The sequence below is a fragment of the Atractosteus spatula genome, chromosome 2 (assembly GCF_055471065.1).
Source record: "Atractosteus spatula isolate fAtrSpa1 chromosome 2, fAtrSpa1.hap1, whole genome shotgun sequence".
In the NCBI taxonomy this organism is placed as follows: Eukaryota; Metazoa; Chordata; class Actinopteri; order Semionotiformes; family Lepisosteidae; genus Atractosteus; species Atractosteus spatula.
The window spans coordinates 19,471,095-19,495,830 of record NC_142707.1 but is presented as its reverse complement, the minus strand read 5'-3'; the positions used below and the strand labels follow the sequence as shown (position 1 = coordinate 19,495,830).

At 36.2% G+C, this 24,736-nt stretch overlaps 1 protein-coding gene across 1 annotated transcript in view; it reads right to left on the bottom strand.

The window, feature by feature from the left end:
• The window catches only part of emilin1b (elastin microfibril interfacer 1b), a 50,119-nt gene extending 25,625 nt beyond the window's left edge, over positions 1-24,494 (bottom strand). The window contains exon 1 of the mRNA XM_088908788.1: positions 23,849-24,494. Within this exon, the coding sequence (XP_088764914.1) occupies positions 23,849-24,012 (164 nt within the window). The 5' untranslated portion in view covers positions 24,013-24,494. The remainder of the gene's footprint in view (positions 1-23,848) is intronic.
• Positions 24,495-24,736: the final 242 nt, after the last annotated feature.

Genomic DNA, 24,736 nt, shown 5'->3' with positions numbered 1-24,736 from the left:
AAATGTAGACTACTGATACTGAATTTTTAACAAAGTTATGGGAGACGTATGACCCCAAACACACATACACTTCTTCTTATCAACATGCCTTCCAGCATTCATTGCTTTGCATCCCTCCTCCTTTCCATTTGCTGCTTTTCTATAAGCTCCTTGGCTCATTCCACCTAGTTGTGGAGTTCTGATGACTTCCAGTCCTAGCCAGGCTGCAAGTTTGTCAGACAAGTGTGCTTAACCAAAACTATTGTTCCTTTCATTTTAATTGGAATAATCTAAACAACGCAACCTCCTTGTAAAGTTCCCCCATACCGAAGGAAAGAATAAAGAGAATCTTTGAGAATGGCATGATACAGTACATTTGCATTAAAAGAAAATATACAGGAAAGAAAACACCTACAATAATTACTTGTTTAATTGATTTAATTGATTGTTCAATACAATTTTATGTAACTCAAAAACTTAAGACAATTCTTCCATTTATTTGCTGTATTTCACCATAATTTCTAAGTATGAGCATATTTGTGAATATGATTGAATTTTGTATGTACAGATGCAACACATATTGTAGATGACTTAACTAATCAAAACAAGATTTTAATACAGTATGTGCTTCTGATTGACATATTCTGAAAATTAGATTATACTCTACAAATTACTGTAAATATCTCACTTTATTAATAAGGACGGGTAACTCTTCTTTTCAAAAAGATCCCAAGACATTTTTTATTAAAGATGTACAGTACACTTCTCCAATGTAATCGAATAACCGAAGCCTTTTTGCATTGTGTTTTACAAATAGTGTTCAGTAGCAGTTTTAGCTGTTTAAACAGACTACCGTGTTATTGCAATAACAGCAATATATGCATGCTAACAATGATTTTGTCTCGTCTTTTATTTTTGTTGTCATTATTATTTACTGAGGTTGCATTTACATGCGTAACAGCTTCACTACAAAGCAGATCAACTTGAAAAGTGAGAAATTTCTTCATGAATTGGATTAACGTGGAACGTTAGGAATGCCAAATTGTATAAACGCAAAGGGAATTTAGCCAGCACAGCAGGGTCCTTAATAAAAACCTTACTCTATCAAAAAGTCCTACGGAACCTTTAATGTCCAAGTAGACAGGACCTCAGTTTAAATGGCTGAAGTACTTTCTGACTTCACAGGTTTTAGAAGATATACTGTATACTGTACCAAATTTAATCCATATTCTTTCATTTACTTTCTTTGTGTGCTTCACATCTCTCTTATGTTTTATTTTTGTGCTTTTTTTTAATGATACACAGGTTTTTCCTAAAGAAACCTTTTCCTCATTTTGACTCTGTATTTGGTGTTTATTCGCAGTTTCCAGCATAATCTGTGTCCAGTTAAAGCTTAACAATGTTTACAGAATCATGAGGTTAAACAAGTGATGAACATAAATTTAAAATAAACTACAGGTCACTACCCTTTGCACATTTCAGAGGAAAGAACCATTTCCTTCTCATAAAACCTAGTCTACAGATAGCCACAGGGTCAAACTCTGTGCTACTTCGAGAATAAACAAATTCTAAACATGGTCCCTTGTAAATATGGGTTCAGCAAAGACAGTCAGGACTTAACTGTACTGTACTGCGTTTCAAATGAAAGTCAAACAATTAGTGACAAATAAACCATAGTTTGCTGTAATAATAGAGTGCAAAATGCTTTCTACAAAATTAGTCTATTTTAACTTCATTGCTAACAAATGTCCATTCCTTTAACCTGTTGTCCATGAAATGCCCATCATTTTAGTACACCGACAAAACATTTTCACACTTTGCTCTTGCAAACCCATTGATATCATCATACAAAGTGGCAAAGCAAATCACCTTCTTGGTCATTTTTTGACACATGGAGCCCTATATTCTCCTGGCCTGATGATGAGCTATTCTTGGTAAACGTCCAACTTATGCCATTTTAGTCCCTGATTCTTTCATTGATGTCACATAATCTTGTTTTTGCTCTAACCAGTTTATTTTCTGCCTCTTCTTGGTTTCCTGAGCATATATCCTTTCATGACTCTTTGATTTGCCTGACAATGCTCAATCATTTTAGAACCTAGGGTCCAGAATACACATCCATGTCAAAGACAGCATTAATTTATTATCTGAAGCTCAAAATATGATTGAATAGAAATTTTAAACATCATTGCACACCAGTCACAAAAAGACAGATACGGTACATATTTGGGCTTTTGTACAAAACTTGTGAAAAGAGGTTTTAGTACATTCACGAAAATTCACTCACTCATTCATCTTCTTATTCAGTGAGTCATATTATTGTTCACTGCAGCACCTGAAATTAAGGAGAGGAATAACATGCCTTAATTTGTACACTTCTGACTAATGCCTGTAAAGGTCCGAGGGCAGAAATTTAAATATTTAGAATGTCATGTCCCTGTCAAGGCTCAACAATGACACCTTACAGCTCAGAAATACTATTTAACTGGTGCCCAGCTGGAGCCAGGAAGTTGCTAATGAACTAGAGTTTGTACAGAGTGTTATCAGCAGAATCTGCAGAAAGCAGGAACATGCCGGATGTGTTCTTGAGAGAGCCGGTAATGAATGTTAAAGATTCACAACTCTAGCTAATGACTGGTACTTAACACATGATGCCCTGTAGAACAGGGACCTCATGACACACAGCTATAGTCAAACTTGAAGGAAGTTAGGGTGAGGGGCTCCAGTGTGTCCAGATAGATGATGTCTTACAGGCTGCACCAAGGCAGGTTAGTTAAGCAAGAGGCAACCTACTGTATAAGGGTATTTTCCTCACAGCAAGACATTATCAACCCTATCAGCAGTGGACATGTGCTCATGTACTGTAATATGGTCCAGTATGCATTATTTCAATCCATTGATAATAATCATTTAATTTTTGCACTCGTGACCAAGAACACTGTTAGATTCAGTTTCAGTTTTGTTCACGTTACTGTGGTGATTAGGTAAACCTGTAATTTTTAGGAGGGAGTGTTACGAGTATGAGTATTACCTGGAGAGTACCATAAACCCAATAACTGGCTAAACCTCTGATTCCAATTCTTTTACCAGCTTTTCTGACATTACTCCTATAGATTGTCTTGCCCTGTCTATTGAGCTGAATTACTGAAGCATGTGTAATGCTGTATAGAGGAAGGGTGAAAATATAAATTGCCACTCTGTCCTCAAGAGAGCTAACACTCAATATTTTCGTCTAATAAAGGTTGTGTATATACACTTTGTTTTTCTGTTTCACTAGGCTATGGTTTATTCAGACAAAAATATTGTTCAACATTACTGGCATCCAAGAGGAGACCCCAGTGTAAACTTTATACACACTGAATAGAGGCTGCAACAGACATGGAGGTCTACTTCAGTTCCTGTTATAGAAAGCAACAGAGTGAAGGTTTAACTAAACAGAGCCTTTTAGTTAGGTTGGGAGAATGGTAGAATATACAACAACATTCCTTTTGCAACATATTTTACAACATCCATGGATCAGGAGTACCTGCATTGGATATGGATAAAGTAGATATAAATTGGCAACTAGAAATGAAAAGTAAATAGGAAATCAGTAAGAAGAATGTAGTATGCAATGTTTATATACAGCTCTTCTAACAATATATTGTATAAAAAGTGTACATGAATAAAGCAGAATGTCAGAAGAATAAGTTTAATAAGTTTAATAGATTTTGAATGAATAAAAAGTATCTTAACATTGATTTCCTTAAACCCAAGCACAAGACTAGGAGACAAATCTATAATAGAAAGCATGTGTTTAGGAATGGAAGGGAATCACAGCACTTTCTGAAAGCTTAATGAAACCATCTGTCCCACACTCAGATACTGATTTGATGTGGAGCTGTGACTATAAAGGGCAGTTATTACTAGATACATGAACCAACTGAATTCTGCACTCAGAATTCAATCAGCCCATCAGAAATGTTGTGGCTTTCGGTTTTCATAGGTGAAAGTGCTACTGATAGACATATAAATAGAAAAGTAGTTCAAGTAGGTACAGTAGCTGCGTCAGCATGCGTAGGCTGCAAAGGAACAGGTAATGGGTTTATTCCGTGCTGAAAAGAAAAGAAAGGAAACACAACGTTTCGGCTGTGGAGCCTTCTTCAGGTATGAGGATTTCTATATAAATAGAAATGAAGCTAGAGAGCCGATTACATAACATCTTCTAAATGTCTACCTATAGGAGCAAAGATTTATTTGAACCAAACAGAAATATTTGAATAAGGTACAGCATGTGGGTACTATACTGTATATCAAGCTAGGTACAGAGGATGAGAGCATAAAACAGTTACCATGAACTTTATCTTCCCATATGTCTACAGCTCTGTCTCTGGAGGCTCAAAAAGGGACAAAACAATGGAGGATACAGGACAGACAGGAGTGCAGAATTGACAAGAACTAAACAGAGACTGGAAGCTCACCAGTTCACTGCTTTTGGGTGCTTTTAGTTTCTTTTCTTGTAATTCACAGAAAGCTGATGATGAATGTAAATGCTTAGTTATTGAAAATTCTTTGTAAGAAGTATGGAATCCTTCAAGTTAGTTGCAAGTACTGACTTGGAGAACGATAAGGTATTGGGTAACATGGAATTGGATGAAGGAATCCAAATAAGAGTTAAAGAGAAAATCTTAGATAGCAGTTGCTACTGGTAAGAATAAGCCTGATAAAAATGCTTTAAATGAGAATTATCCATTAAATTGAAATAAGTGGCTGTCTTATAACTCCAATTCTAGGAACCATGGACATGGCTGTTGCTACAACTGTTATTTTGAAAACTGGCAACCAAATGACTGGCCACAAAAGGGCTGATATAGAGACATATTCCCTCTAAGATGGGAATTTTGGTTATGGAAGGGGTCACCACCACGTTGAAATCCCAGAGGGAATGGGTTGTAATCAGGCCAAACCATAAAAAACCTACAGAATAGAGTCAAGGCTGCAGAAATTCCACAGAGTTCAAATCTATCCATTTTCTAACTGCTTTATCCAATGAAGGGGTCCAGTCCAATAATGTTTAAGATTCCCCCAAAAATATGATTAAACCAAAATCACAGCAAGGGATCATTTACAACAATTTCCAGGTGATTTCAAAGAAGACAGATAATGATTTTTTGTCTACTCTAACAGGAATCAGAAACAATATATTTGGTTAGGCTGCAAATGGTGTTTGGAATATTATTGTTTTGGTTTCACTTTTTAATTTGTTCACAGCTTCGACTATTTTGTAATGTGACATTTGGGTCTGCCAGGTCACTGATGGCCAAGCTCTTTTAGATATGTCCTCTAGTGTAAGAAATAACTTAATTCCTGTTAGCACTTCCAGTATATGCCAAATATTAGGATATTTCCAGAATCCTAAACTTAAATCTAGCTCTTCTGGAGCTCTAGCTACAAATATTGCACAGGTTCTTAAGGTAACATGTTGGCTAGCTAAATCTTTGATTCCCATCCTTTTACCAGTCAAAGCACAACACACACAACAGCTTTTCCTGGAAAATATTATATACTGTATATTTTTCTTATTTATCTTATATAGCAAGCAAGACAACAAGCAAGGACAGATGAAACAAAAAAAAATTAACGCACACAGATATACTGTAATATCTGTATACGTAATAGACTTTTCAAAACTCTCGCCCACAATATCCTCCATCTACTGTATAACCCATCCCCACATTCTGTTATAGTACTTCCATTCATTTTTACAGATATTTCACAGAACTTGCCTAAAAATGTCATAGTTGGACAAATTCCTCGCAGATTCCATCTGAGTCTGGTTAACACCCCAATGCCTCAGCACACTCTATGGTCTACTTGGATACATCTGGTGAACAAATGACTCTACAGTATCTTTCGACTAAACTTTCGACTTTTCAGTATGGAATTAACCTTTAATTGTTCTTTTACATGATTTAAGGCTGACATGAGGAAAACCAGCTATTTCTACATTCTTGGAGTGCTTTGCGAAAGGATTCAGACCCTCATTATTAAACTGATTGCTTAAACTAAAGACTTCCAAAGCTAAGATAAGACACAGTAAATGTCACCAGAAACTAAAGACAAAAAACAGAATTCTTATTGCGTAAGTATTCTGAATCATGAACTCAATTTATGGTGGAAGTACCTTTGGCAGCAATTACATTTTTTTAAGGCTATAATTGTGTCAAAGCCTAACTTGGTACAATTTTTGTACATTCTTCCATATGTAAGTAGCTTTACTTAAGTGCACTCAAATTGCTCTCAAACTGCTTTTGGACAGCAGTTTTCAAGTGTTGCCAATTGCATTCAAGTCAGGACTTGATTGGGCTACTCCAGTGTGGTTTGAATGATTGTCCTGCTGGAATTTTTATCCCAGTTTTAGGTCTGAAGTAGGCTTTCCTCTAAGATTTGTCGGTACCTTGCTCCATCTATAGAATGTTTGAATCAGTCTTCCCACTCCCACATGATGAGAAGAAGAACTATAACAGCATGCTGCCACCACCATGCTTCATTGTAGAGATGGTGTTGACTGAGTTATACACTATACTGGGTTTTGCGGCAGATGTAACACTTCGCATTTATACCAAAATGTTCCAGTTATATCATGTCTGACCACAAAACATTTACCACAAAGCTTAAATCACTGAAATACTTTGACACAAACTACATGGAAGATTTTTGATGGGTTTATGAAAAAACAACAAAGCTTTATGTATGTGTTAGTGAAGTTTCAGATACTTCCCACTCTCTTTGTGGTCTTAAGGAGATAATATCTTAAAACTCAAATCACCCCACAAATCCAAGCAATATATCCATGCAAGGATATAAGGCAGAAAATTAATCATGTTTTCAACTTTCCTAACAGTCAAGACTAGGTTTGTGTTTATAAAGATACAGAAAGTGGGGTATATCATCAGATGAGTAGTATAAACAAAATACACCAGATTCACCTGTCTTAGATTAAAACTTTATTTATAAGAAACAAATAATCACACTGAGAGATGGAAGGAATAATCCCAATGAATTCATGAAATTACTTTCTGATGTGCGTTCTTAATTGATTTATGGAGGGCTAAAAAGGTACTTCTCCTATTGCAGGTTGAGCTCTGTGATCATGGGTTCAGGCCTGGGTCATGTCATTTGCCAGATGTGACTGGGATTGCCTAAGTGGATGTGCTCAGTAAGGGTAGGAGTGGCATTAGTTGCCCAGGGCTCTTTTGGCTCTTAGCAAACCCTGCAGACTACCAGCGGGTTGCAGGTTTGTACTGCTGTCAATCAGGGATGCTTCTCTTCCAGTTTGCACTAAATATATATACATACTGTACTGTATATGGCTATGTTAGCTTTGACATCTTAAAAGACAAGTGGTTCAAATGCAGGCAGGCCAGAGGACTCTGGTTATACTTCTTCGTTCTTCTCAGTTGTTGGGCCCATAACCGAGAACCAAGTCATGAAAAACTCACAATTGGTTGTAACTAAATAATTGGTGATTTTATAACTAAAACTTATATGTAGTGCCACCCTGAAAAAAACCCACAGAAACTTCAGAGTGACAAGGGGGCAGTGACCATTCCCATGAGAGCTAGTGACAGGTGTTTGTGCCTATTTAGGGTATAGACACCTAGAGAAGGCACTGCTGATTAATGGGCGCATGTGTATGTCTTCAAAACTGTAAACACCATTAAAAACACAATGCAGAGATTATTTTGGATGAAGGTAGTGCATATGCATTCAGTTTATTCTACATAACTCTATTACCAAAGCATTTAACTCCAAAATGCATGTCTATCATTCTATTGACAATGCATATGAAATAAAGCTAATCTAGCCTTATGGCATGACTGCCAGTTTTTTTTTCATTTATATGGCATACAGTCCTGTACTGTACATCTCAACACAATACTTTCTGAGTCCACACCATGTGTCCTCATGTTCTTATTGAATTTTGGTCTGTAATTCAAATTGGAACTATGCAAGTGTTTTGCTGATCAACCCAAACAGATTAATGTAGGTATAATCCATGTGGCAATATAATTCTAACGTTGTGAAACAAGATATTTGTGAAAACAAAAATTGACATTTAACTGTCCTTTCCTACTGTTTTAAGTATGTGACCTATACTCCTGCTGCTCAGAACATTCTATTTCAGTATACTGTGTCACTGGCATTTTCTTGGAAAGACTGCAATTTTATGTTTTATGCTTATTATTATAACAAACACCAACAGAAATGAAACCATCTTAGTTTTCCAGCATGACCTTTCTGGTCTCACCCCTTAAATTCTTCAGGTACATGAGTGTTTAAGTTTGTTGTGTACTAACAGCATAAAGTACAATGGGACAAAGACAAAAACAGACAAACATTCAACCAAGAATCCTGGAAGAGGCCCACAAGGATGACAGATTAGTTGGGGTTTTTTTAAAGTTCAGCAAGCTGCTGCCGAAAACTGTTTATGAAATTCCTCTACATGGTTGATCGTCTGCTATCGTGATTTATCTCTCAGTGCTGTTTTCAATTCTGGACACACAGCAGATTCACTCCAAAGAGGAACTTTGCTGATATTTTGTACCCTGGATTCTCTAGCCAAGTCCTACAGTAAATATTTAGGATTCCAGAAATATGACAATTATCATATAAATTGACCATACTACAGTACATACATTAATTTCAGTACTCCAAATTCTATGTACAGTACACTATACAAATTATGCAGAACTGAAAGACCTTGTTGTCAATAACATTGAAAAGAACAAATACTGTATATCACAGAGCATGCATAATCCCTCAATATAAAGCACTTTTGAATTTGGAATATGTCACCACTATTCCTTTACTCTATGCCACTGAGGTTCATATTTGGATTCAAATTTGACAATGTGCTTCCCAGCTTTCTGCTAAACAGCACTACTTGTTGAACACCATGCATCTCAGAACTTGCAGTGATGTCAGAAACTGAACTACTGAATCACTGTTAGTTCTACATCTGACCCTTTAGCTTATTGTGCAGAGAATTTGAGAATAACGTTTTCATCTTTTATGTACAGTATGAACAGTGAGCCAAGCTGATGAGCAATTTCCAATTCTACAATTAATGTTGGTAGAGGGTGTGCACAGGGAACAAGATGAAACTCCAAAGTTTAAAAAAAGTCAACTAAATCACAATGTATTAATTATCTACTGCCCTTTATATCAGGTAATATAAAAATGAATCAACTGTTACATAAATTTAAGTCTCATTAGAGCAAAGGAAAAGCTAGGAGTCCATTTGGCAAACCTCCAGCTATCAACGTTACATTTCTCCAAGTTGCCATCCAAAAGATCGTCAAGCTAAGGTCTGATTCAGATCATGGTTTATCAGATTGCTGTAACAGAGACACTGTGTCAGCAGCACTTCTCCAAACTTTATCCACTTTTTCCGATCATATCAAATGACCAAAATTTATCATTTAGAGTAAAGGGGGAGAAATATGTAGTTAATTTGTGTTGAAACCCTTGTGCCAATTTAATGGTTGGTATAAATGCAACTTTTCAATGCTGTAATAATGTTGCTTAGATCTACAGTACAGATAATAAATCTGGTATAATTTTCAACAACAAATTTAATTATTTTCTAACAGGGATTATTTCTAATGCAGTGATCTATTCAGTAATTTAAAGATGTATACAGTTGTGAGGCAAAGATAGCAAAATTCTCTTTAATGAAGCCTTTAACTGAATCCTATTAGATGCAGGAGTCATTAACTAAACCACAGTTAATACAAGAAACTCCTCATATTTAACTTGAAACCGCATCCAAAATTTCCCGTTTTGTAATAGCAAAGTTTTGACAAACCATGAATTTGGCAGACACTTTATTTGGCAAATAAAAATTAATTTTGCCAAGTACAAAAGTGATCCATGCAGGAAGCAGTAACATATTTCATGGGTGATTCTGAGCATGACAGGGATCTGGCTGTTTATGCAGATTCTTCCATGTCCATGTCATCAAAAGAGAGTGGGGAAGCAATAAAAATGAAAACACAATTCTTGGGTATATAGCAAAAAGTATAAAAAAAATTAAATTTCAGGAAGTAAAGCTTAAGCTACACAATGCACTAGTAAGACCTCATTTAGAATACAGTGTTCAGGTCTATTTACCACACTACAACATAATTTAGAACATCTGAAATATATCAAGAAAGAGCATCAGAAATGATCCCTGCTCTCAGGGGATTGAGTCTCTTCTGTGTAGCACAAAGGAGATTAAGAGGAGATTTGTTTCAAGTACGTAAAAACCTAATGGATACAGAGAGGGTCAACCTATCTATACCCCTTAGGACTTAGATTTATTGATTTTCACAACTCAATAGTGAAGCAAGTTCACAGGGCCACAACTAAAAACTAAAACTGTAATCCACTTAGAATACGAAACATTTTATCAAGAGATTTGAATATCTGGAACAAACTTCCCAGACATGTGGTTGTGGCTGAAAGTGGGCTCCTTCAAAAACTGTGCAAAAGTTTGGAGCTACAAATCTACCAAATAAACAATATACTGTACTGTAAGCCCAATAGCCTTCTCTTGTTTGCAACCTTTCTTGTGTTCTTACAGAACTATATTAATTAAGTGACTTGAATAATAATATAAAAACTACATAAAGAATCTTATAAATTATATGATGTAAGCCTCTTACTGCATATTCTGAATTTTCTTATTGATCTCACAGGGTTCCCTTTTAAGACAAATGAAAAGCCAGTGTTCAAGGAGAGTAGTAATAAGAAAGTATCCATCATTCTTCATGTACAGATATCTCTTAACTTTATTAAAGCACAGAATTCATATACAGAATAGTTTCACACTCTACAGTAATTAATTAGATAACCTTCAGCTTTATTTCCTGTCGTATGCAAAGGCATTTCTCGGGTTTGACCAGTAAAAAGCCCATGATCACTAAATCCTAATACAAAGAGCACCAGAAATCCCCAACATCTGGTCAGAGTTAAGAACCAGGACAAGCCTGAGCCAGCTATTGTTAGGTGCTTTAATAGGGTTCTTCAGAAGTAAAAAAAGCATTCACATCCTGAGCTCACCACAAAATTACATTAGACAGATTTCAGCACTTATTTGGGGGAAAGAACAGTCGAATAAAGGACCTTACTGGTAAAACCGAGGAAAAAGGAAAAATAACTAAAGAAAAAGGGCATTCCCAGGATGTGATTAATGTCATTAAGGACTGCAGGTGTTTTTAAAGATGTCTGATTGAGTCCCTAACTGTGAGTAAATCGCATTTTCCACCTACACATACCCTATATAATTCAACTCTTAGCACAAAAAATGAAAAGTGTATTCTTTGTACTGTTTTTCCTTCAAAGGCTGATTTTCAGTTATATAGACTGTATTACAAATACATTTCTAGAGTACAATTATTGTAATAGGTTACTGTTTGTTGTTATACAGTAGGAGCCACTTCAAAGAAGATGTATTCTTTGAAGTTCTTTGAAGTTTGATGTATTTTTTAATTGGCCTTCTACATGACAAACGATGACTTGAGAATAGTACAAAACTGATTGTAGTCACTGGGAGACTTACTGTATACTTTAAAAAAACAAATGGCATAAGTTCACAGTGGTATATACTGTATTTTTGTACTATAGTGCGTAGGTCAACAGTTAACAAGGAACTACTGTATATTTCAGCTTCCAGTGTGATGTTTATCTTAAGAAAATTCCCAGTGAATGATGACTAGTACATTAGAAACAGGAGATTGTGATGCCTCTGATCAGAAAAGGTAAGGAATTTCAATTTCACAAGGTCAAGGATTTTGAAATATAACAAATGACCAAACATGACTACATTTTTGTAAGTAATAGAATCTGAGCCATACAGGCTGCTTGGAAATGTAACTGTACCAAAAACAATTAGGTAAACATTTCTGAAATTTGTACAGGCTTTGTATAACCATTACAAACCCAAACTAGTGACTGTAGCATGGTGGTTTTAGTTTCACAGAAGGTATCAGAAAGAAAGCGGTATATTTTGGAAGAAATGTAAACACCACCAAAAGATTTTAAAATTAAATTTAATTTCATTTACAATACCAATGCCTACCTGCAGCTTCTGTCTGAAAAAAACCTAGATTACCAATGCTGTCTCAATTGTGCCTTTAATCTTTCAGTCATGGAGTAAGTTATTTAAGGACTAGAGAGCATATTGTTTATGGATAACATTTTGACCACAAACATATCAGAAACTGAACACTTGAAAAACTCTAAATAACATCTAAAATCACTTGAAACAAAACAGAGATAAAAGCATTGAAGTAAACTTTCCTAAATTGTTAAAACCTACTGTTGAATAATTACATTACATAGTAGATAGAGAAGGGGTGTTTACAATCAGGATGCACCCATAAATCAAAATTTATGAGAACTACATTCATTATGACACAGAATACCGTAAATCTGGATAGCATGTAAATACATTACTGTATTACCATGTATGTATACAAATGCAGTAGTACAACATGACAATTTGTTTTGTTTTCAGTCATAAAGACAATTTCCAGCCTCACCTGGGAATGTTGCAGAATGGACTTTAAAGGACCCCATCCAGTCCCAAGTTTGGGGATTCACATTAAATGGCTCACCACATACAACAAGTGACAAGTTTCAAGCTCACTTCAAATGCCAAGAGCAGCTGTGAACTCAGCAAAATTCTAGGGCTGTACAAGTAGTGGACAAAAAAGAATGGAAATACCTGTGAAAGTGCTAGCATGGCTGAGAGATCTCAGTGACTCTGAAACAGGCTCATTGTTGGGGTGCATTTGGCAAGGAGCCACATTTACAATGTTTTTCAAGCACAGTGATGTTTAAGCTGATGCTAGCATAGAACTCCAAGGAACAACATCAGCAGCAAAGGGGCAACAGTGCAACTATAATGGGCACCAGCAAATACAAGCAAGAGATCGCTGTAATTGTAAATAGACTATTGAGAGGAGGTGATTAGTTTCAGTGCTTTCGTTGCCCCTTGTTAATTTAAACTAAGAGTGTAACTTGTATCCATTGCAAAATATGCAGAATAACTGACTTCAAATTTCAACCTGAGGCAGGGAGCAGTGTACAACCTGCTTATCATACCTGGCAATGTATGTTTGCAAGTCCAAACGTGGAAATTGTCTGATGAATCATCCCCCAGCATGTTCTCAACAAATGGATGTACAGTATACATGTGGTATCAACCTAAAGAATTCCAGGTTCCAGTAGTAAAGGGGTCTGATGGTTTGGGAATATTGTATGCCATGGTTTGGCTATACTCATTCCCTTTGAGGCCAAGATCAATGTTACTTAATAGTTACTTAATGGATATCTTCACTCTATGTTGTAGCCTATCCTGCTGGGAAGGGTGTCTTCAGGATGACAATGGCCTCAACAGCAGTTGCCCAGTAGCTCAATGAACTAAACACTGGTAATATCCATATGTCAAGGCCTTTTCAGGCATTGCAATCACCAAGCAGTATGTGGATTGCCAGATAAAAGCTGTCACAATGTTTGTAGGAAAATGGCATCAATACACATTGTATTGCTCCTTATTATCCAGCACCCACATGAGCAGCTGAGAGGTGTGTACAAAACATCATGAAAGTGTGGAAGAAAAAAGTTCTCAGTGCTAGACACATAAATACAAGGAATATAATTAAAAACCATCTTTCCTTTATTTCAGTAAGAGAACATACTAGGTTTGCCCAATATGTAATACTTGCACAGCTACTGTACATAAATTGCTCAATAAAATTCTGTTTTAACTCAATCAACATTTCAACACTAATTCAGCATTTCAGTCTTCAAGTGCATGTTAGATCTTAGTCAGAATGTTAATCGTTAACAAAGTTAAATAAATGACTTTGTTCAAGCAAATGTTTTAATAATGATGTAGGTGTTACACTTCTATATACAGTATGTTACAACTTAAATGATTTTTGGTCTACAGTAGGGTCTCGACATCTTGAATGTACTTATTCATGATTCAGTTTGGCTGAATGAGTAAAATTAGCAGCGCAACAGACTAGGATCGTCAGATGCATCTAGCAAGTGAGTGAGCCTCTCCCTGCTACCTACACAAGTACGCACTACCCGGCGCCCGCATCTCTTCTTGTTTTTATATTGTAGTAAACACTCCCAGTTCTGTGTCGTCAGCACAGAGAATGACTGGCTGGAGACGCCTTTACAGGCTCTCTGACAGTTTTCCTCTCTTTTTCATCATGGTGGACATGCTAATCATGCAGGCAGAGAATGAAAGTGCAGACATCCTCTGGACACAGAGGAGGGGTTCATGTTGTTTATTTTCACTGAATAGCATACATTTGTGATCACTGTTGTTTGTTTAATTTGATCAATGTTATCTTAATTAACTTAAAGCCAATGTATTAGTACTTTAATTATCTTATAAATGAGGAATACAATACTAACTGTATGTATTTTAACCATACATACTATATACTTTAATACATTATCTGACGGTATAGGAGAGGACTTGGTTATATGCTAATTTAGCTATTCGCAATGCTTCTCTGCACCAAACCCTTGCAAATGTCAAGACCCTACTGTATTTATGTTTTCTTTTATTAAATCACATTTAACAATGGATCACCCACTATCCAAGTGTTTTATTTTTTAGGGTGGAAAAAGTATACTTTTATCTTTTTCGTTGACACATAATTTTTAATTCCTCTAGTGTTATTTCTGAGAAAAGTATAGCAAGTCCATAATGGTCAGTTATGGCAATTAATGAAGTCTTTCAAATCATTTAGGCTTTCCACATAAGAGAAATATGGTTACTCTGGTAATCAACAGTAAGACTACATTAAATGTTTTAATTCTAAGTCCCCAAAAAACAAACAGTATAAATCCATAACATAAAAATTGACTTCACCGATCATTGTGAATTATACACAAATTATATTATGTCATCTTTCCAATATTTTCTCTTTGTTGCTGTACTTCAACATCATGCTTCATATCTGCCAGAACAAAAAGTCTGAAGTTCAGCAAACAGGCAGATTTAATTGAATTCTCTGCAGTTCCGTTTGTTTTTGTAACAAGACAAGAGTATCCTTTATGTGCACTGCCTGGCCACTTCAATAACACACTTTCCTATGGGATTTAAAATGGCCCTCAATTGTATACAGATATTACACTAATAAGGCTATGTGACACCAGCTGGTTAATTAAAAAGACTATTTGAATGACTATTCATCATTTTAAATTTATCTTTTTAACTGCTCCCATTGTTTTCTCTGTACATTTTACAAAAATGTCAAAAGTCATATTTTACTTCATGCATTTAATGTACTGTGCATGTAAATAAGTGACTGTAAGTTTCTTTGATCTCAATTCCCTTTAACCTAGGGCAAGTCAGGACTTTATAACAATATGTTGAAACCATGAAGATGTTGTTCAACCAGGCCTTTCTCAGCCTTGCCTCTTGGTACAGTATGTACACCCATTAGGGGTTTCTTTGGCTTGTGTAAATAATGTAATTACAGTTGATTTCCTCCCATAGGCTTGTTAGAACAAAGCAAGACAAATTCTTTTAAAATGAACATTTTTATCTTGCTTTTCCATATAATGGAATACTAGTTTTCTGTTTAGTCGAAATAGATACTGTTCATAGATTTCCTTTACCGAACTAGTGTGAACTGTTCTGTGAAGTAAGAAACATGATAAATGGAGGTACTAAAAACAAGTACTGTATAAGAAAAGGTGCTACAGAAAATTACAAAAAGCCTATGAAACTGGGTAACATATGCTTGGTCGCATATCTTTGTTTTTACATCTGTTAAAACAAAGAGTTCAAACAGGCAATCGAGCTGTACAGCCAAAAGTAAACATTCTTTTCCAAACCTTGTAGTGATTTTTTAGTTTCATTATCTGTATGACTGTAATGCAATTACTGTGTACTGTATGTTCTGTATCAGAGATTATTACAGCAAATATACAATTCTTCAACCACCCAAACACACAGTAACCTAGTACTTTTTTACTTGAAACTGTAGGCGGGCCAGCTATATTTTTTAAAATGGTGATCAACATCCTCAGTACCAGCAACTGCATGTTGTAAATACTGTGTCACAGATTGTAACACAAGGGCCTTAAATAGCAACACTCCTGGCGAAAAAAAGCTTAATACCTTGTAACCCTTTTTCTTCCTGAATATTTTTAAATTGACAGCATGCAGTACAGTACATCCCTGCAGAATCCTTGAGTGGAGCTCTCTACTTATTGTGACAGTTTATGATAAATGATCTAACTACTTAATTATATGATGAACCATACTAAAACAGAAAACCCCTATGTGGCTAATTCTAATCATAATGTGCACAATTAAGAATAAAGAGATCATATACAGTAGCTCTCAAATCTATTCTGGAAAAGCACAGAAAGTATTATCCACTGAGCCAGGCTGTAGAGATCCTTGAGATTACAAAGAGGCAGATCAAGTTTGAAGCAGCGCAGGAATTTCTGTAAAAGGCATAAATAATATAAATATTAAGTACTGTAACAGTAAACTATAAAAATATAATCTTGGGTAAAAAAACAGACACTGAAGCTAATGCTTTGGGAGGCTGGAGTTCCACAATTCGGAAACTTGATAACTAAATGACTTGCCACCAAATGTATTCTGCTGTACTCAATGGTGAAATGTCAGAAGTATTCAGAAAGCAGATCATGTGCAGAATATGGACATAGCAATTTAGGCAGATAAGATGGAACTAACTAAGATGTATTATATCGCTGTTGGGATACAGAAAGTCTGGCAGTGGTACATGCACAGACTGTAACTGAAATTAATGATATTAAAGTGCACATTTTTTTAGGAAACTACTTACTGTACCTTCATTTTCTTACTGTACCTTCCATCATCTAGCAGTGTAGAGGATCAAGTGACAGTGCACAGAAAATTAACATATGAGACTATTTCTCTTTCTATACTCATCCTTCTTGATTTCAGTGCTGCTTTTGACACTGTTGACCTTGACGTCTTACTTTTTTTTCCGTCTTGAGACTGTGTTTGGAGTTTCTGACACTGCTCTCAAATGGTTCAAGTCTTACCTCACTGATCGCTGTCACTTTGTCTCTCTTAATGGATATAGGTCTGAAATTGGTCTTGTTAAGTCTGGTGTCCCTTAGGGCTCAATACTGGGCCCCTTGCTTTTCAGCATTTACATGTTTCCACTTGGACAGCTTTTAAGATCACATGGCCTCAGCTATCATTTCTATGCTGATGATACTCAAATATACATTCATACCAAACCTGACACTGATGTGGCTGTCTCTATTCTATCTAATTGCATCTCTGACATAAAAACTTCGATGAATCAAAATTTCCTTCATCTTAATTGTGACAAGACTTAAGTCATACTTATTGGCACCCCCCATCAACTTTGTAACACCAATCCTGTAACCCTATCTGTAGGTGGTTCTGTACTTGAGCTTCAGTCTAAATTGAAAAACCTGGAGGTGATATTCGATTCAGGCTTAACATTCGACCCACATGTGCAACATATTGTCGAAACATCTTTTTTTCACCTCAGAAATATCGCTAGACCACACCCTATTTTATCACTAACTGTGGCTGAAAAGCTGATCGACACATTTGTGTTTTCCCGAATTGACTTCTGTAATGCTCTACTCGCTGGGGTATTCAAATCTACATTGAACAAACTGCAGTATGTCCAAAATCTGGCAGCCAGAATCCTGATCATGTCTAGTGCAAGTGCAAGTGTTCACATTACTCCTATCCTGGAGCCCTTGCACTGGCTTCCCACCAAATTCCATGTGGACATTAAAATCCTCATGCTCACCTATAAGGCTCTGCATGGCTTGGCACCTCAGTACCTGTCTGAACTATTATCGCCCTACTCCCCACCTCGCAACCCTTGCTCTTCTAATTCTGGTCTCCTAACTGTCGTCCAAGCCCATCTACATTGTATGGGTGACAGGGCCTTCTCCTGTTATGCCCCAAGCTCTGGAACTCTCTGCTCAAGGATATCAGAGAGTCACCTTCTCTAAACTCCTTCAAATCCAGACTCAAAACCTTCTTCTTCAGAAGAGCCTTTACTTAACTGGTTCCATTCTTTACCCCTCTGCTCCTACTATACTTATTAACACCATCCACAGTCTCCTCTGTGTATTGTAATTGTGTTTTATCTTGTGTATTCTTCTTATTTATTGTTGTTGTCATTCTGTAAAGCGCTTTGAGAAGTCATCTTTAAAGGCAATATATAAAATAAAGTTTATTATTATTATTATTATTATTACTACATGTACTGTAAGTAATTTATGAAAAAAATAATTAATCAATGCAACTACCTGTTGTGACAGTAAAACACCCAAACAGGTAAAGTCATTCATTTTCTTGTTAAGGTTCTGTGCAGCTAACAGCTTCTGGTTTCTTGGCTACAATGGTGATTTTTTTTGTTTCAGTGTGTGTTTTGCTTTGAATTTGGAGAATTACCAACAATAAAATGCATGAAATGCTGCAATGGTAAGTTGGTTGATTTCTTATTCTTTACTTCTTATTCAGTACACTGAAAAAAACATCTTTGATGAATCATGTGGGTTGGACCTTGGAGAAGATATTGATTTGCCAGCTAGTAATAAATCAGTGGATGGATTAATGCTGTTGCTCCTACTACAACAACTGCTAAACAGACAATTATTAGATTCCATCTATTTAGTACAGTATTTGCATTAAATGTTGAGGAAAGTGAATCAGTTCCTCAGTCCATTCCTTCCAATTAACACCTATCAAATTATTGCCTGAAACTTACAGTACTATTCTTACTGACATTTTAATAGAAACCATAACTCCAAGAGGCTTGGTTGTTAAAGAAAACAAAGACAGAAGTGAATTACTACTCCATGTGGTGTCAGGAGCTATGGAATACATCTATAAGGTAAGAGTAAAAATTGCTCAAACTGGTAACAACACAAAAAAGGATGTACTCTGGAAAAACCTAGAGAAGTTGCACCTCCTACCAAACTTGAAGTACAGCCTAAGTTGTTAATGTTCCAGCAGCTAAAAATACCTATTAGCACTAGGGCTGTCCTAGAACTAAAGACTTTTGGTCTTGAAGATCAATATCAACAGTAATGCTCACCAAAAACAAGTACATTTAATTTCATCAAATGAAACCACCAAAAAATCACAAAGAAAATATGCCCAAAAGGGAATATCTTTGAATGGGTAAGCTTACTTAAGTTTCTATAGTATTTTTTACATTAGTTACTGTAACTGGTACTATTAATGGTTTCTGAAAACTCAAATTTTTGGTGTTGTCTGATACTCTATGTAGTCTGTAACTGTTTGTATAAAAAATGTGCAGGTCTTACTTTAGGTTAAGAAGGTTTAAACAGGTGATCATCTAGTCAACAGAGTTTGGAACTGTTGTTCTAAATACATTTTTATACTGCATGTCAGCATACTGTAACCGTCTGTAAAGTAAATATGAAAAGAGTAGTCCACAGGTTTTATATGAATTTTGAGTGATAATGTCTCTAGACTGTTAGTCCATTACAAGGTAGTAAAGATATAAGCAGGAAAAGAACCTAAAAAATACAACACAGACTAAAATTCACAAAATAGAGCTGACTATGATTTATCTTCAGGCACGCGCCTCTTGGTGTGAGTACATTTTTAAGATGAAACTAGTTTTGTCAGCCACATAACAGTTCCAAGATCTTTCTGGAATCCAAAACATCTTAGTGTATTAAAAATGTATTACAAATCACTTTGGTGTGATCCCTTCCATTCTCTCCTGTCTGAAGATATTTGCCAGCAAAACAGTATTAAGGCTACACAGATTACCTGAGAATGTCCATAGGGAACATTAGGAAAAAACAATTTCCAGGTTTTCAGTTGATTTGCTTTAGTTTTGATTACATCATCTATTCCTGCAGTCCATAATTAAAGGGAATGTGTATTGTTAAGTGTTTATAATAGTTTAAACTGAATCCCACCCTGGAGACCAAAATGGCAAGAGGCGTCTACTGTATATTGCACAGTACGTCTAGTTATTCCTTAGCTGTGACTAATTTGGCAGTAAATTTGAGAGTCATTATCTTTGTGTACTCTCAAAATATTGACCACATTTGTACTCATCTTTTAAACATCACATCTCCAAAGTCTTGGCACACTCATTGCACACCACATTCTCTTAAAAAGAAGGATGAGATCCAAGCATTACCATTTAGCCCTTGTTCCTCCAACAATGCAAAGCAGCTGGAGTACAATTCAAAGTTCCTAATGATTTTCCAAAGAAAAAAGCATCCTAAAGTGCTAAAGCCTCCTGCCACATTTTGGCAAGTCTCCTCAAACACAACTATTTTTTTCATGTTTATCAACATAAACAAATAAATATAAACAAAATATCCACTTTTTGTAAAATGCCTAGTCTGGAGTGTTTCAGTTCTTCATGTTTGTTAATTTTACAGATCATTGATAAAATTCTTAAACCAGTTAATGTATGCTGCAAGTCTTTCACAGCAAAATACAGAACATTTATTACCAGTTGCTGACTAAGTTTATTTCTCTAATTTTATTGCCGGTGGTACTGTTTATAAGACTGAGTTTATATTAACACATATATTAATACTGTACCTTCTACCTGCGTCTTAGAGCTTATTGCTTTACTCTTACTCAAATTTTCGCTACTCCTCCTCTTAAGGGCGCTCCAGCCCTTCCTCATTTGCCTTATTCCCCACAGCTGTCCCTTGTTCCAGCCTCCTTCCTGCCCCCCTTTAAAAGCCAGACGCAGTCGCCAATCGAGGCTCTGCATCTGATTTCCATATTGTGTGAGCCTGGGTCCTAATGAGTCTGGCTCTGTCATGTTTTTAAGTCTCTGTTCCTGTTCCCCTGCCGGTTCTGACCTGGCACCTGTTTTTAATCTCTTGTTTTAGATGAATCACCCGGCCATGGACTTTTGCTTTCATTTGGATTCTCCTTTGGACTTTTTTCTGGGATTGTTTGCCTCTGCATGGACACGCCCTCCTGTTTTCATCCCCTTATTCCTGCATGACTTTTTCCCCAGTGTTTCCTCACTTCTTCAGATTGTGTTGTCCGCATAGGGTCCGGAAAGAACTGTTTGTTACACAAATCTGGCTTCTCTGCTCTTTGTCCATTTGTTACTAATCTATCAATATGTCCTCAATTTCTGCTTTTGTTCCTATAGGATCAAGTCCTTATAGTTTGCTGCAATCACACTTAATCACACGAACTGTGACCGGGAATCCTAAATATTCACAACTATTGCCCTATTTCTAATTTACCTTATCTCATGGTAGTGCTGGAACAGACATTGACAGCTTTCATGTTACTGTACATCTAATAAACTTTTTAAATCTTTTATGTTGAGGAAAGGACAGAGAGACTACTGACAGTTGTTTTTAAGGCACTTAACACTTTACTGATAATTTCTGGCTCTGTGTCACTTAATTTTCTCATTTGGGATTTAAGTGAAGCTTTTGAAACTGTAAATCACAGCATCCTACTGTATGTCATGAAAAAAATATCTTAGAATCACTGGTACTTCATTAGTTTGACTCCCTATTAGGCTACCAGGAGCCAATGCATAAATCTTGGTGTTTTAAACCTGCAATCAATTAATCAGGATGCTCAACTGATTTTTGTGCTGGAATCTTTACTATTTAAATTAGTTTCACTGATATGAAGATGACACTAATGGCCAAATCACATAGCACTAAGGAATGGGTGATGCCATGCTGTAAGAAAAACTATTTTTTAGATGACCTGACTATTTGGTCATTTAAGGTCTCATTGTTCATAAAAAGGTGAGGTGTTAACCTCAATGTCCTAACTAAATCTGTCTTACCTCACATTCCCCCAGTCATTTAATCGGTGAAGTACTGTATGTTCTTACTTTTCAACCTGATCTGCTTTTTAATGGAATTGCTGACACATATTTGCTTCTCTGTGTTACAAAGGTGGGTGCTGCAATTCAGTAGTGGATTAAGTGGATCATTTCCCATATGTAGAGTGACTTGGGATCCTTCAGGATGAAAGTTGCAATACAAATGCAAAGAATGATTATTATTATTATTGTAGATTCTAACCTTTAGAGGTCTCATATTAAGACATGTATGTAACAGACCTAATTTTAGCTGTTTTAAACTGTGACAAGAGTGATTAACTTGCTCATAGACTCCCAACATCAGTGTCAGAAAGTTGGCAACTTCCATGTTTTTGTTAATGGTGTTGAAACCCAAGACTTAATGGAAATTAGAAACCTACGGTAGGTGCTAGTTTTGAAACTGTGTTGACATTTGAACTGCTTGTTAGGGCCATCACTTTACTTAACTGGTTCCATTCTTTACCCCTCTGCTCCTACTATACGCAGCACCACCATCCACGGTCTACTCTGTATATTGTAATCTGTGTATTGTATTGTTATCTTGTGTTTTCTTTTTATTTATTGTTGTTGTCATTCTGTAAAGCACTTTGAGAACCCACCTTTAAAGGCGCTATATAAATTAAAGTTTATTATTATTATCACGGGATATTTTTCTTCAACTTGCATAACTTTGGTTAAGAACCTATCTCTTTTTATCTGTAGTAAACAGTACTGGGGTAGTGAAATTTAGTGTTCACGTATAAGACACCAAATGGTCTACTGTAGCTTCAGATTCTTTGGATTTAGATCTTAAGGATTTGTTGCATGAGTATAGTCCAATTCATCATCTGCTTATTCAAGCCCACTTACTCTACAGAATTCCACACTCACAATGGGTGATAGAGACCTTTTGCGTGCAGCATCCCGTCTGTAAAACTCACTGCCCATAAACCATTAGTCACATACAGTACTACTGACATTTTTTCAACTTATTTGATGACCTATAATTTCAATATAACTTTATTTTCACTCTTCGGTATACTGGGTCAATTCGTTGTGATTTTCTTATGTATAATATGTGTGGAGTATTTTAAATAATATGCTCATAAATAATATTGTATATTCTTTTAATCTTGAAATATTGTTAAATATACATTAGGTATTAGGTGTAAGGTATATTAAAGGCTTGTCAGGAAAGGCTGTGGCTCCCCCACGACCCTTAATTGGAAGAAGCCGTTAGAAAATGGATGGATGGATAGATGTGCAGTGTTTTGTGCACCTTTTGTTGTTATATAAACTAACATGCTGAATACCCAAAGTTCATCCGTGAACTGCTGCCACCATCTGGTATTAGGTTTGCTCCGGCTAGTTCCTTCACCGACATGCTTACCGCAACGTCTTTTCTGGTTTAACACAGTACAGTTTCTTGAATTTTCATAGCAGTTCACACTTTAACCACTATGCAACCCACAGCTAATGCAGAGGCATGCAGAGACGGCTTTAAAATAGATACCTACAGTAAAGTTCGACTTCAAGGATACACGCGTAGGTAGACACACAAAAGTTGTTCTTGGTAAGTATTCATCTGTTGCGGGCAGCCAAGAGGTCATTCTGTTTCCTTTTTTTTTCCTTAAACTCATATTTTTTACTTAATCTGAAAATGTTAATTTTCATTTACAGTCCACATTTCCACTGAAAACGCCGTCCACACTTTTTTAAAAGTAATAATCTTTTGTGTAAGATTGGTTTTTAGGTCCCGTATTCACAATTCTCATGGATAAAATATTTAATAAATTACGAATGTTATTCGTCACGTCTCTTAAGTGTCTTTCTTAAACGTTTCTCATTCTTTTTGTCTATTACTAGGTTGTTCTGCATTTTTCGCAAGACGTAGTTTCAATACACTATATGTTGAGCCCAGAGAAATTAGCATGTTCAATAAACTAGAAAAAAAAAAAACTTACCTGTGTCTGCTAGCTGCTCTTGGCCCATTCTGTGATTGTGACTGGGTAGACTGAAATTGACTCTGCCCAGTGTAGAGATTGTATCGCTGAGGGTAAGATACACTCCAAGCCCCTCCAAAAAGGGTAAAAAACGACAGTAATAGACAAGGAACAGATCCTGCCATTCCTAAATACACACCGTAAAACAATGCAAATAGCAATGCACGATCCAATAAATAAGGAAAGCGTGTCACCAGTTAATTACTTCAATATTTCAAAAAATAGAAAGTGGGTGATTAGCGTGACGCAGCTTCTCCTTTAAGACGGAAAGTTAAAAAAAGCTATCTATTCAAAGTCATAATGAAGTAACAGTCGCAACAGTGATATAAAAATCAAACTAGACATCTATTTGTAGTTCTCTGACATCCTCTGTCTCTTCACATCCGTAAAGTTTGAAACTAGACGACGAACATTTTGTCCTCTTATTTGCAGCATGAAGAAACAGAATCTGATTTAACCGCTAAATCAGCTCTTCGTGGCTCACCAAAAATCAGTCTTCACCTTTGCGTAACAAAAATTTCAAAGGTTTTCTTTAACCAGAGATGTGCACGTTCTTCTACCGAGATGATGGTATTCCCTGCACAGCAGCGCACACAAAACCCCACACTCCCTCCCAATTCTCCACCCTCCTCCCTTCCACCGTCTGTAGCCCTCCTTTTTATACCAGCCCCCTCCCAATGACACATCTTTCCAAAAACGTACACCCACTGGCGTTTCAAGAAAATATACCCAATTGAACTTATCAAAGGAAAATACCAGGGGCAGGAAAACCCTACTTTTCTGAACCAAAGGAAATAAAAATTATATTCTTGAAGGATATCCAGTACTTACTTAATTTCCAGCGCTGCC